Source organism: Pinus tabuliformis, chromosome 1_2, assembly GCF_031772625.1.
Source record: "Pinus tabuliformis cultivar Carrire ecotype Pingquan chromosome 1_2, CPIR1, whole genome shotgun sequence".
Lineage (NCBI taxonomy): Eukaryota > Viridiplantae > Streptophyta > Pinopsida > Pinales > Pinaceae > Pinus > Pinus tabuliformis.
In genome coordinates, this window is record NC_142298.1 from 1,025,582,954 (window position 1) to 1,025,596,851 (window position 13,898).

Genomic DNA, 13,898 nt, shown 5'->3' on the forward strand with positions numbered 1-13,898 from the left:
AATTCTTAAACAAAGAAAATAAACAATGCGAGAGCATAACCCATAAAACACATATGCACAGAGATTTTTCCCTGGATCCCAAAACCGGGACTACCAGCTTGATTTTTCATTATGTTCCTTTCAATGTTACAATACATATTTATACATGCCGAAGCATCCAATACCATGGACCGAAAACTATCGCGTCCAATACCATGGACCGAAAACCATCGCGTCCAAAAAACATGTGCGAAAATCATGCACAAAACCATAGGTGGGTCCGCCCAACCTAACATATGGTCCAAAACCAAAATTTTCCGGGGCGCTGCCCCGGACCCCATAAAGTGGGGTTACGGGTGCCCTTCAAACCCCCTCTAAACTACGTGGAAAGAATATAACACAACCCAACAATCTCCCACTTGTTGTTTTCTTTCCACAGGGGGCCACAGGAGAGCTTAGTCATTTTTTCAGCCTTGAGATTCCCATTGCTTCTCTACACCAAGAGAACTTCTCAGAGCTCACATATTTTGTCAATGCATCTGCGGTATTCTTCAAAGTGTCCACCTTTACCAGCAACACCTTTCTGTCTTCTATCATATCCCTCACAAAGTGATACTGAACATCAATGTGCTTTGTCTTTGAATGATAAGCAGGGTTCTTTGCCAAGAAAATTGCACTTTGGCTGTCACAGTCTATTCTTATAGCTCCCTGTACTAACCCCATACTTGAACACAATCTCTGCAACCAAACTGCTTCCTTGCTTGCATGAGTGGCTGCCATGTATTCTACCTCTATAGTTGATAGTGCCACTACAGATTGTTTCTTACTCATCCAACTAACTGCACCTCCAAATAGGTTAAACACATACCCACTTGTAGATCTTCTCTGATCCAGATCTCCAGCCCAGTCTGCATCAACAAAGCCATGAATATCCAACACTCTGTCCAATCCTGGTCTTCCTTGGTAGCACAAACCATAATCACTAGTGCCACACAAATACCTGAAAACCCGCTTCACTGCTGTCTAGTGCTCCTTCCCAGGTTTTGACATAAACCTGCTCAATACTCCCACTGCATGTGCAATGTCTGGTCTAGTACAGACCATTTCATACATCAGGCTACCCACTGCACTTGCATGTGGAACACGGGACATGTCCTCTTCCTCTTCTTGTGTCTTGGGACACTGTTCAGCAGATAACCTCACACCTACAGGAATAGGAACCTTCACCGGTTTACTATCCTGCATATTAAACCTCTAGAGTATTGTCTCGACATACTTCCTCTGGTTTAACCAGAGCTTCCTCTTTGACCGATCTCTTTTAATTTCCATGCCCAAAATATAGTTTGCAGCACCAAGATATTTCATGTCGAATTTGGAGGACAATTGGGTCTTCAAATCCTGGATAATTTCTTTGTCATTTCCAACCAGCAACATATCATCCACATACAAGAACAGATAAATAATACGGTCACCAATTAATTTAAAATACACACAATGATCTGCTTTGCTTCTGGTGAAGCCAAGTCCCCATATAAATGTATCAAATTTCTGATACCACATCCTTGGTGACTGTTTTAACCCATACAGAGACTTCTTTAATTTGCATACCAGTTCTTTATTACCCTTCACCGCAAAGCCTTCAGGTTGCTTCATGTAGATTTCCTCTTCCAAATCCCTGTGAAGAAATGTTGTCTTCACATCCATCTGTTCTACCTCAAAATATAAAGCAGCAGCAACAGATAAAAGTAATCTAATAGAAGTTACCTTGGCAACAGGAGAAAAAATATCACCAAAATCAATTCTTGGCACCTGGGAATAACATTTTGCTACCAACCGAGCTTTGTATTTCTCCACCTTTCCTTCTGCATTTGTCTTCTTCTTCAACACCCATTTACTGCCAATGGGTTTCCTTCCAGCCGGCAACTCCACCAGATCCCAAGCCTCATTTTTGTGCAAAGATGCCATTTCATCGACCATGGCCTCTTTCCAGAGTTTTCCATCCTCTGAATCCACTGCTTCCTTCACAGTTCTGGGATCATTATCAGTAACAGACAAAGCAAAATTTGAACTGAAAGCAGATGGACTATACCTTTCTGGCTGCCTTCTTTCTCGAACTGATCTTCTCACAGCCGGAGTTTGTGGCTCTTCATCTTCTAATTCCTCCTCTGCTGCAGAGTCTAATTCTTCCTCCTTTGGCTCAAACTCTATCTTCTCAGGTTCCTCTGGTTGGACTTCATGTTGAATAACATCTTTTACCTCTCTGAACAACACATCTCGGCTGTACACAACCTTCCGTGTGACTGGGTTCCAAAGCTTACAACCCTTTAAACCGTCCTTATACCCAATAAAGATGCACTTTTCAGATTTACTATCCAACTTGGTTCGTTTCTCCTTTGGAACATGTACATATGCATCACATCCAAATACCCTTAGATGTGAAAGAGAGGGTTTCTTACCAGTCCATACTTCTTGTGGAGTCTTATCCTCCAACGCTGATGAAGGTGATCTGTTGATCAGGTAACATGCACTATCCACCGCCTCTGCCTAGAATTCCTGTCATAACCCGGCAACAATGAGCATGCTTCTTGCCCTTCCCATCAACGTCTTGTTCATTCTTTCTGCGACTCCATTTTGATGAGGTGTATATGGAGTAGTCTTCTCTATACCACACTTCTTACAAAATTCTTCAAATTCCTTGCTGCAAAATTCTCCACCATTATCTGTCCTCAGCACCTTTATCTTCTTCTCTGTCTGATTTTCCACCAGAGCCTTAAATTCTTTAAACCTGTCAAAGACTTCAGATTTCTTCTTAAGAAAATATATCCATGTATTCCTTGAGAAGTCATCTATGAATGATACATAGTACACAGACTTACCCAGTGATGGAACCTTCACAGGTCCAAACACATCACTGTGCACAAGCTCTAATATCTGTTTCGTCCTCTTACCACCAGAGGGGAAACTCACCCGATTCTGCTTCCCATATACACAATTTTCACAGAAATCAAAATCCAGAGAGCTATTATTCATACCTTCTACCATACCTTTACCATGAAGTATTCGAAGGCCCTTCTCTCCAATATGTCCAAGCTGTTAGCGCTTGAAATTTCACCTCAGGCTGAGAAAGGTAAACCTCAAGGCAACATCAAACCACTTAGCCTCGTAGCTAGCCCTACGGGGCGGGAGAGGGCTCTCTCCGGTCTATCTCGGTGAGATCTTCAATGGATGAGATGACCAATAGGGTAACACTAATTTTAGGCTAGTAAACTGATAAAAAAGGATTTTTAATAAATGATGGGGTTTTTCTGGGCTGCATGGGGTAAAGAAACAGCTTGAACAGAGAAATGTAATCAAAACATAGATTATCTCCTGAGGCAAGGTAGGCAAGAAATTTAACACCAAATTTAGATTAAATGAGATGGCAAGACTGCTGAGGAGCTGACAAGGGCATAGAAGATGAATCCTTGTCAAACAGAAGAAAACATTGAATATTGAACAAACTTAAAGGCATAGCATACAAATGATGAATTCTACCTTAACACTTCATTTGTTCAATTAGAAATGATCATGAAGTGAAATGAAACATAACAGATCACATATGAAACACAAGAAAAACTTATGCTAAATTATCATACCACAGGAATCTCAGAAGTCAGAGCTGTATTTTCATTAAACTCTCTGCCAAAAACTGTACATGGTAAGCTCTCTATTCTCCAGCACTCAGAACTCTCTCTTCCTCTTCTCTCACTTTTTTTTTAATACATAAATACATGCTGCTAAGAAAAAACAAATCGACCCCTCAACAAAGGTGCCGTTTCAACTGCAATTACAAAAATTATGAAAGGGCGTTTCATCTATTCTAAACATAGAACAACGTTCCTCTAAATCTTTTGATAATTGGCCAATTAAGAGATAAAACTGGAGCGCAGATCTCCATAGGATCAGGATTGGAATCTTAAATCAAATCGCATTCTTTGGCTGTGATAGATAGTCTTGACTTATTTTCAGTTTGCCACGTTGCATTTGCCATTTTAATAAAACAACCTTTAAACTAACATTCTGCTGATTCAGCTCATGGTGACAACTGTACTGAGAGCGGTTTGCATGGTTGCATTCAATAGCTCACAATCCACCTTCTAAGAGCCACATCACCGCAATCCCACAAAATCTCCAAAAGATCCCAACAATCTTTGGCGGAAATCATGGAACAAAATCCTGTCTGTCTCAGGCTCCTCATGATTGAAGCTCATCATCTGTTTTGCCATCACATTGAAAGTGAACTTCTTGGTTTCGAGCTGTGCAGAGAAGGGGCGCTGCTCCATCTTCGGGCCAAGCACAGGACTCATCTGGTAACACTTGCAACAATTCTGCCGCACTCTGTCCAGAACAATACGCACACACCTTGGCACTGTGTAAATTGAAACAAACTGAGCGCGACTACCACCATAGTAACTCCAAATATTCTTAGTGTCATTAGACCCCAAAAGATCGGGAATAATACTTTCTCAATGCGATTTGTGTTAGTAACCAAAGGCACAACCCATTTATAAGCTCCATAGTTGAAAATCCCGTTGTTGTTTACGCAGATCGAATGCACAGTGTCATTCATGGTCCACGCTGCTCTTCCTGTGTCTTTCATCATCGATGACCCATAATATATGGGCTTGTTGCAGCCCAGTATATGGAAATCACAACTTCCAATAGCTTCACATTGGTCTTGCAGACATTTTGCAGACCGCTGAATCCCAAGCAAGTACCAACAAGCGCCAGCAGCATGAGCAGCGACGAAGTAAGCAAGTATATTCAAGGAAAATCCCCACCAGATTGTACCAAAAATATAACCAGACACATGCTGCACTTATCGTAATATACAGATTGAATGATAGACCTTGGGTAAACACTGAAATAGAAACATAATCAGGAAAACAGTCATGACTGTGATTATCTTTCCTTCCATGATAAGTGCTGAGGCTGCAACCCAGAGGACCATCTGAGGCAAAGGGAGGATAACAAAAACATCGAACAAAAATCCTTTTCTAGACCTCAAATAATGCAACGCAATTGACCGAGGATCGGTCACAAGATTTCCAGAACCGACCACTAGAGACTGTTTTGAAACCTATGCTAACTTCGCCTGCAACCATATATTCCATAAATGCATAGCGTCCCCCATGGATCGCAGAACTGCAACACTATCTCTGGAATATTCTAAGATCTTGCTTGCAACAAACTTCAACAGATTTGGAAAAGCCCGCAATGATGTCTTGTCCAGTTCTTTTTTTTTTTAGGCAATTGTGATGACAAACCACTCAACCTGTCTGCTAGAGTAGAGGTAATGTTGCCCGAATGAAATTTATCCTGAGACTCAAGCAATGTTCCATGACAAAGACATAGAAGGCTGCGCAAGACATGTGATCCATATTGGTTGCACATATAAGGTAAAAGATCTGGTCACAAACAATGTCCACAAGAGATCTGTCCATCTCTTTCAGCTGCTTGAGGAGGTCAATGGCAGAGCTAAGCTGTTTATGCTTAATGCAGGAGAGCACTGATAAACTACAAGCGTAGCACCAATCCTCCTTATCTTTGTACTCATGAAGCAACTGAAACATTTCAGTGAATTTACCTTGCTTCCCAAGAGGCTCAATAAGGGACCTCATCGCTTTTGCCTCGGGAACGTCATTACTTTTAATCTCAGTTAAGTACTTTTCATGTTTTCTTTTATCCTCGACTATCTCCTTTGCTTTAAGGAAATTGCCGAAGTTCACAAAGACATGGATAAGTGCCATATATACATATTTTGATGATGGGATACCCGATCTTTTAAGTTCTTCATAGTACTTTACGGCCTCCCCCTCACTTTTAGCATGATGTATCAAGTAAGAGTATGTATCTGCATCTGCTTTTACATTTGCATTCTTCATCTGTTTGAGAACTGCCAATGCCCTGCAAACGTTATTCTCTCTGAAATATCCTGCCATAATGGCATTATATAGTTGTGTTGTTGGCCGCATATCCAGCTCTCTCATTTCATCCAACAGATTGTATGCAGCTTCAAAATTCTTCATCTTCACAACAGAATTGATCATGTATTTGAACGTCTCCCCAGTTGGCTTGACATCATAGTTGCGCATCATTTTGTAGATTGGGAGCACCAGATCCAATTCATTTCTCTTTTCACTTGCTTGCATGAATGGATGGAAAGTCTTAGCAGAAATTTGTAGACCAGCTTTGCACATTTCTTCAAACAAATCAAGAGCAATGTGAACCTCAAATGTCTCGCAACAATACTCAATAAGTGTGTTGTATGATGAGGAGGAAGGCTCTACTTCAAGCTTTTCATGCATACTCTTGAAAATCAATATGATCTTCTTAAGCTCCATGTTTGTAAGGCTTAGAGCAAACTCACATATGAAATCTGACAACTTGTGGAGCTTAACACCCTCAGTTTTAAATGCCAGAATACAGTTTTCGGCTGCCTCCTGCAGTGTGCTCCTCCCAAAGCATTTAAAAATGTTTGTCAAACACACCAGAGATGAAATTTCTGTAATTTCTACCTTTTCTAAGAGTCTCAAAATCTCGTCGGTCCAGTCATTTTCAGACAAAGCCAATAAGAAACCAGACGAACTTGGTCAGCATTAGCTTCTTGACACCTTGAAAACCGTATCTTCATTGAACCCGACTTTGCCTCTGATTGCTGATGATGTTTTTTTTTTTCTTCTGTTTGTGCTTTTGTAGAGATAGGAGCTGAGGAAGCTGCTGCCTTTTGAAGAGCTGGAGAATAAATTACATATTCTAAAAAAAATACATTTAATGATTTCTTCTTCAAAACAGGGCTTTGAAGAAGAATCAATCTCACACTGACATAAGACGGAGTCTAACACAAGCCTTTGATGCCACAACATGGTCTTCTCTCCAGAGACCACTAGATTCTCTACTCCATTTTCAGGAACCATAGAACTATTGCACCCATCAACAACAGTGCTACCTTGCAGCTTGTACAGAGTTCCAATCCGAACTCCCTGCATTAATATCAGTGCTCCTCGAACCATCTTGCAGGTATCTTTCTCGAACACCGTCTTTACACCTGCATCATCCAACTTGCTTACAGAAATCAGATTTCTGGCCAATGCAGGAATATGTAGAACACCCGGAAGTGTTCTAACCCTTCCACCTTGCAACTTCAACTTTACTTTTCCTCGACCAATGATTCTAGCCTTCTTATCATCTCCTAAGAAGACATCACCACCATCGTATTTATCATACTCGCAGAACCACTCTCTATGGGGAGTGAAGTGAAAGGATGCACCTGAGTCAATCAACCATGCCTCATGATCTACATGTGTACTTGAAGAAGCCAAGTACACATCCCCACCTTCATCTGAGGTGGTTTTCGCCTCTGCAGAAGGAGCATCATCAGATCCCTTTCCTTTATCAGGAGATTTAGATTTACAATCCCTTCTGAAGTTCCCTTCCTTTTCGCATTTCCAGCACACCACCTTTGTAGGTTTTCCTGGAGATTTAGATCTCCCTCTAGATTTAGATCTCCCACTCGATGACTAATTTTTGTTTCTGTTCTGGGACCGTCCTCGTACACACAAGGCATCACCATTCTGGTTGTCCATATTTTTCCGTCTCATCTCCTCCGTCAGCAAGGCTGAGACTATTTCATCAAACTACAAAGCAGTTGCATTGCTACCTATTGCAATAACCAGACTATCCCACGAATCTGGTAGAGAACACAACAGACTGATGCACTTATCTTCATCTGAAATTTTAATATCAACAGATAATAACTGACTTACCACAGTATTAAACGCATTCAGATGCTCTGTCACCGAGTCTCCATCTTTCATCCTCAGGTTATACAGCTTTTTCCGCAGGAACAGTTTATTCACCAGAGACTTAGATTGGTACAAAGTCCCTAACTTGACCCACAAAGCCTTTGCCGTAGCTTCCCCTGATACATTCAACAATACTGAATCTGAGACACACAATCGTATTGTGCTCTTTGCCTTCCGATCCAACTTCTTCCATTCTTCATCGGTCACTCCCGATGGTTTAGTACCCGGATCTACCGCGATCCACTGATCTTTATCCACCAACAGATCCTCCATCTTGAGTTTCCACAACTCAAAATTCTGACCATTGAACTTCTCAATCTCTATCTTTCCACTGCTCGCCATCTTCTTTCACCACCAGAATCGATCTCGCAGATCTCCCACTGAACAGGGTCTACCACAGGCCTGAGCAAAACCCCTCAACAACAAAGGCGTCCGCTTGAAGCCAAAACAGCTCTGGTACCAAATGTAGGTTTTAACCCTGTACAGAAATTACCTACATACGAATTCTTAAACAAAGAAAATAAACAATGCGAGAGCATAACCCATAAAACACATATGCACAGAGATTTTTCCCTGGATCCCAAAACCAGGACTAACAGCTTGATTTTTCATTATGTTCCTTTCAATGTTACAATACATATTTATACATGCCGAAGCATCCAATACCATGGACCGAAAACCATCGCGTCCAATACCATGGACCGAAAACCATCGCGTCCAAAAAACATGTGCGAAAATCATGCACAAAACCATAGGTGGGTCCGCCCAACCTAACATATGGTCCAAAACCAAAATTTTCCGGGGTGCTGCCCCGGACCCCATAAAGTGGGGTTACGAGTGCCCTTAAAACCCCCTATTAACTACGTGGAAAGAATATAACACAACCCAACAATCATTTTCAAGGGTTGGATGCAATGGAATTAAGCCTTAGATGCTAGTGTAATTGAGAATTTGACAAGAACTAATAAACATAGTTTGCAGCTATTATAGTGGGATTCCTATGGTATGTGTTTTAGCAGTGTTTTTCCTTCTGTGATAATAAATTTGAATGTATTATTTCTTTCATTTTCATTTCCATGTTTCATGTGCTTGTTTCCTAAGATAATAAACATAATTCATTCATGTAATGCTCTATTTTGGAGAAGTTTTCATATTATTGTTCATTTTTCTTCTGATATAAATGAATTCATGTGACTCATGCTCATTTAGAAACCCTACCTATCTCCCATATAAACAATGATAACCATTAAGTGCTAAAGTGTGTGCCTACGTTGCCCCACTACATCTCTGCAAATCTGATTCTCAAAACCTAGACCTAGCTCCCTAGACCTAAGCCATCTTCCAACAAACATTCAAAATCAAATCAAACCCTGATCTAAACATATCTAGCCTAAAATAATTTATATATTAGTCATATTTTGACTGTAATTTCATATAAAGATCCCTCTCTAGTTTGGTAGGGCTAGCTACCAAACTAAAAACTTGGTCTGTGGTTACCTCCATCGATTCCTCTCAGCCTGGGACATTGTGGGGGATAACAGAGCTGATGAAGTTATATTCATCGCGTAGTGTTTGAGGGGATTTAGGGCGGGTCAAAGACCCTTATTTTGTAAAGGGTATTAGGTTTTAGTAATTGTTTTATTGGATCCATGGTATGTGGACCGTGGTCTTGTAGTGAGGAAGTTTATTTAAAGAAGATGTAATACTTTGTAAATGATATCATGATAGAAGCATAGATTATTCATATTCTCTATGTTGAGTCTGTGTTTTGGGGAAGGCCTTGTAGCTGAGTGCGCATACCACCTGCAACTGGGTACATAGGTCAGGGAAGAGCATGTATTGAATATCATTATTAATAAAGAAGAAGGTTTGGCGAAGTATTGTGCGCCTTTTTGTATTCATTCTCTATTGTTATTGATATAGTTATGCATACTGTTTACTGAATTATGTGAAAGAATACATGTTATACTATTTTATGTTCTGTTTATGCATTAAGTACCAATCTGTAAGATTAATCATTAGTGTGAAGTCATTCATCTATGCAAAGTTGTAGGAACGTATAAAACATAAGTAAATACACAGACGCAACAACGTGCATATCTCGCAGGTCATTGCTGAAAGGGCCAGTGGTTGAGGGTTTTGTTGGTGCACATCACGTTCTGGACCTGGGTCAAGCCCCCTTAAACCATCATTGAGTATGCGTTTGTTTGGCTTTATCTCTTCCTTCCTCTAGCTTTAAAATTTGAGACATTCTTAATTATAAAGAAAAGCAAGGTTGCTATTCAACAGATTATACTAGGGCCAGTGAAGGAAAAGCTATATTAGGAGGCAAGAAAACTTATTTTCCATATACTAAGTAATAGGGAGAAGTGCCTAAAGAAGTTTTTTGGGTAATCTCTCAACAAATTAAGAAAAAATTAGAACCTTATGCCGGTTCTTTTGGTTTTCATCAATAGTTCACTTGATAATTCTTATGAGGTTTTTATTGGTGGATTCAACCAATCCATTTCCCTAAGGATAGTAATTTGCAGAATATTTAACTTGAAAACCTCTCTTGAGTGAAAATTCAGTAATAGAAAAGTATGATGCATTATCAAACATGATAGCACTAGGAAGGCTAAACCTGATAATTATGTGATAATCGATAAAATTGATAACAATTTCAGAATTGACCACCTTCAAGGGAATTTATTCCACTAACTTGGTGAAATAATCTATAGCAGTTAATATATACTTGTGATGTTTAGAAGAGTGTGGATCAATCTCACCTATGATATTCAGTCCCCATCAGCCAATAATAACCAACATGAAGGATTTTATGAGCAATGGTGTCTCTGCTATAGTGTCCACCAGCTGGTCCATCATGTAATTCTTGCAACACTTTTTCTGCTTGAGGCTTCTCTAAACATCTAAGTAAGACATAGTCATAATTTCTTCTAAAAGGAATATTATTAATAAGTTGATATTGGTTGGCTTTAAGTCTCAAAGCTCTTTTTCTCTTGTAATCGAGTTCAACTGGAGCATAGCCATTTTTCAAATAGAAAATTAAATCAACATAAATATATTCAATATCTACAGGACATACCTTTGAAACTTGAACATTGTTACCTGAATATTCTTCAGTTGGATTATCAAAAGCTCCAGTTATCAACTTGCAAAAAATTGACTTCTAACTATTTTATCTGGTTTTATTTCTATGTCATATTCTTGCAAGGTTGTAACCCAATTAGCTCTCTTTTCTCCTAATTCTCTCTGAATAAGCAATTGTCTAACCACTGGGAAAGGAACAATCACTTTTGTATGTGATTTCAAGAGAAAAGGTCTAAAGTGTTTTACTGACTTATAGACTGCAAAATATTATTTTTCTACTTCATAACAATTCAACTCAACTCATTGTAGATTAGAACTAAAGAAGGCAATAGGAGATTCAACTTGTTCTTCATTTGGTTGAGTTAAAACTGCAGCATAGGACTGTTCAAAAGAAAAAGTATATAGGACAAATTCTTTAGAAAAATTAGGCCAGGATAATGAAGGAGCATGGCTTGCTTGATTAATTCAAAATATATTATTTCATTTTTTCCTCATTTGTAGATTTCCTTCCTTTTTATCATGTTCTATAAAGGAATGACAATTTGTGAAAAGTTAGGGACAAAGCATTTAACAAAATTGATTTGGCCAAGAAAGGATTGCATAGATTTTTTGTTGTGAGGTAAGGATATTTCTGAAATAGCCTTAACTCTTTCTGGGTCTATACTAATTCCTTCTTTTTAAACAATAAATCCTAAACGTTTTCCCTCACTAAGAGAACAGAATGATTTCTTAAGATTTATAGAAATCCCAATTTTTTTGTAGCTTTCAAAAATTTACTTTAGATCATTGAGATGATTATTCCTTTCTTTTGAGTAGATTGTAATATCATCCAAATACACAACAACTAATTCTTTAATCAAACCTTTGAAATCGACATCAATAACTTATTGGAATGTGGCTCCGGTGTTTGTTAATCCAAAAGGCATATTCTGATAAGCGTATGTTCCCCATTTGGTCATGAATATGGTTTTTAATTTGTCTTCAAGATTCACAAGAAACTGGTTTTATCCATTGTCTTCAAGATGCACAGATTGTAAGATTTGTTCCATTGGTGGTAAAGGAAAATTTTCCTTTTCACATGCTCTATTGAAATTTCTAAAATCAATGCAAAGTCGAATGTCTTCATTCTTCTTTCTAACTGGAATGAGATTTGAAACCCACTTTGAGTGTCTTACTGGAAAATAATCTTGGATTTGAGTAATTTATTTCTAACTAGAATGATATTTGAAACCCACTTTGAGTGTCTTACCGGGAAAATAATCTTGGATTTGAGTAATTTATTTAACTCATTCTTGATTTGAGCTTCAAGCTTAGGATGGATCTTCCTAAGTTTTTTTTAAAGGTTTTACATTAGGAAAAATGAGTATAGTATGTTTAATGATAGATGTTTCATAAGTCTTTAAATCATCATAAGTCCAGGAAGAAAACATACTTATATCTCCTTAAAAAATGAATGAAAGCAGACCTTTCATTAGGTGAAATTCTAAAGCCTAAATTGATGTTTTGGGGTTTTTCATCTGACCTTATATTAACCAGTTCGAATCTTAAGGTACTACTATGGATTTTACAATTAGTATCTTTCTTGAATATATATTTCAAATCATATAAGTCTTCTAATTTTACTACAATATTTGGCAAGGAATTTTATTTAGAAGACTTATTTAGTTACTTATCATGTTCATCCTCATCAATGATTTGATCTGAATAAGAACCTTCAGAAGTTAAAAAACTTAGGATATCATTATCATCATTGAATACATGCCAATTAGTTATGTTGTATGGAATGGAGGGACATACAATTAAATCTATTGAAAATCTATGATGACTAAATTCTTCTGGAGGAATGAACTTTGAAGCAACATTAGCTAAGAGATCAACACTAACATTTTGTAATATTGGAATTGGAGTTATGTTAAATACAATGAAATGAGTATTTAAATCTTGAATCATGGATTGATAATGTTTAAGATTATTATAAACACAATGAATATTATTTCTTACTTGTTTGATAACAATTTATGAATCACCATAAACATTAAGGTGATTTACATCAAGACTGCAGCTTTTTGCAAGCCCCAAACCAATGCTTCATATTCAACAACATTATTAGTACAATAAAATTCCAATCTAAATGCAAGCATGGTTTTCTCTCCATTTGGATTAATTAGAATGCATCCAGATCCTACACCATCACTAGATTTTGATTCATCAAAATAAAGAGTCCAAAAAAATTCATCACACTTATTTACAATATTATCTACAATATTAATACATTTTGATGAATTTGTTTGTGAGAAATTTTCTATTTGTGATAAAGCAAAAAAACGGGAAATGGAGAATTATGAGCAAGGAAACTATCAAAGAAGGATTTTGAAGAATAATTTCCCAAAATATTGTTTGTGATCATTATTGGTTCATTCTCTTCATCTAAATCAATCACATAATATTTCATGTGCTTTTCCCTATCAACACGAATTTGATTAGGTTTTCCATTGTAAGGGAGCCAAAGATGTGACCAATCAGTTGAAAAATAACCATGTAGTTTCTCAGACCAATCCCTGCTTAAAATGAGGCCATAAAATTTAGGGATGTCAGCAACCAATATATCAATTATTTGACAAACTTTTGGATTTGAAGATAGTTTGATTAAGACAACATTCATTTCTCCTAAGACTTTGACTTTTGTTCTGTCTAATTGGACAATTTGCACAACATATTTATGAGGTGTAACATTCAATTTAAGACATATTGAATAAGGCATGATATTGGAGGATGCACCTGAATCTACTAAACAATTGTGAACATTTTTGTTGAAGATTTCAAAATTCAACAAAGAAGGAGGAGTGTGAGAATTTGATCTATCTCCAATCAAGATGGCATCGAAAGGATCAATTTTATCTATAGGGACATTTGTGGGTTTATGTTTTCCTTTTGATATTTTTGAAGTTACATCAGTAGAAGGTAATGAGGATGTAGGAACAACAT

The 13,898-nt window shown here is 37.8% G+C and overlaps 1 protein-coding gene across 1 annotated transcript in view; it reads right to left on the reverse strand.

Moving 5' to 3' along the window:
- Positions 1-4,212: 4,212 nt before the first annotated feature.
- LOC149209616 (pentatricopeptide repeat-containing protein At4g21880, mitochondrial-like) overlaps positions 4,213-13,898 on the reverse strand; it is a 133,751-nt gene continuing 124,065 nt past the window's right edge. Inside the window, exons 2-4 of the mRNA XM_089398684.1 lie at positions 5,370-6,606; positions 4,481-4,831; positions 4,213-4,356 (exon numbers count right to left, since the gene is read on the reverse strand). Of these exons, the coding sequence (XP_089254810.1) occupies positions 4,213-4,356; positions 4,481-4,831; positions 5,370-6,606 (1,732 nt within the window). The remainder of the gene's footprint in view (positions 4,357-4,480; positions 4,832-5,369; positions 6,607-13,898) is intronic.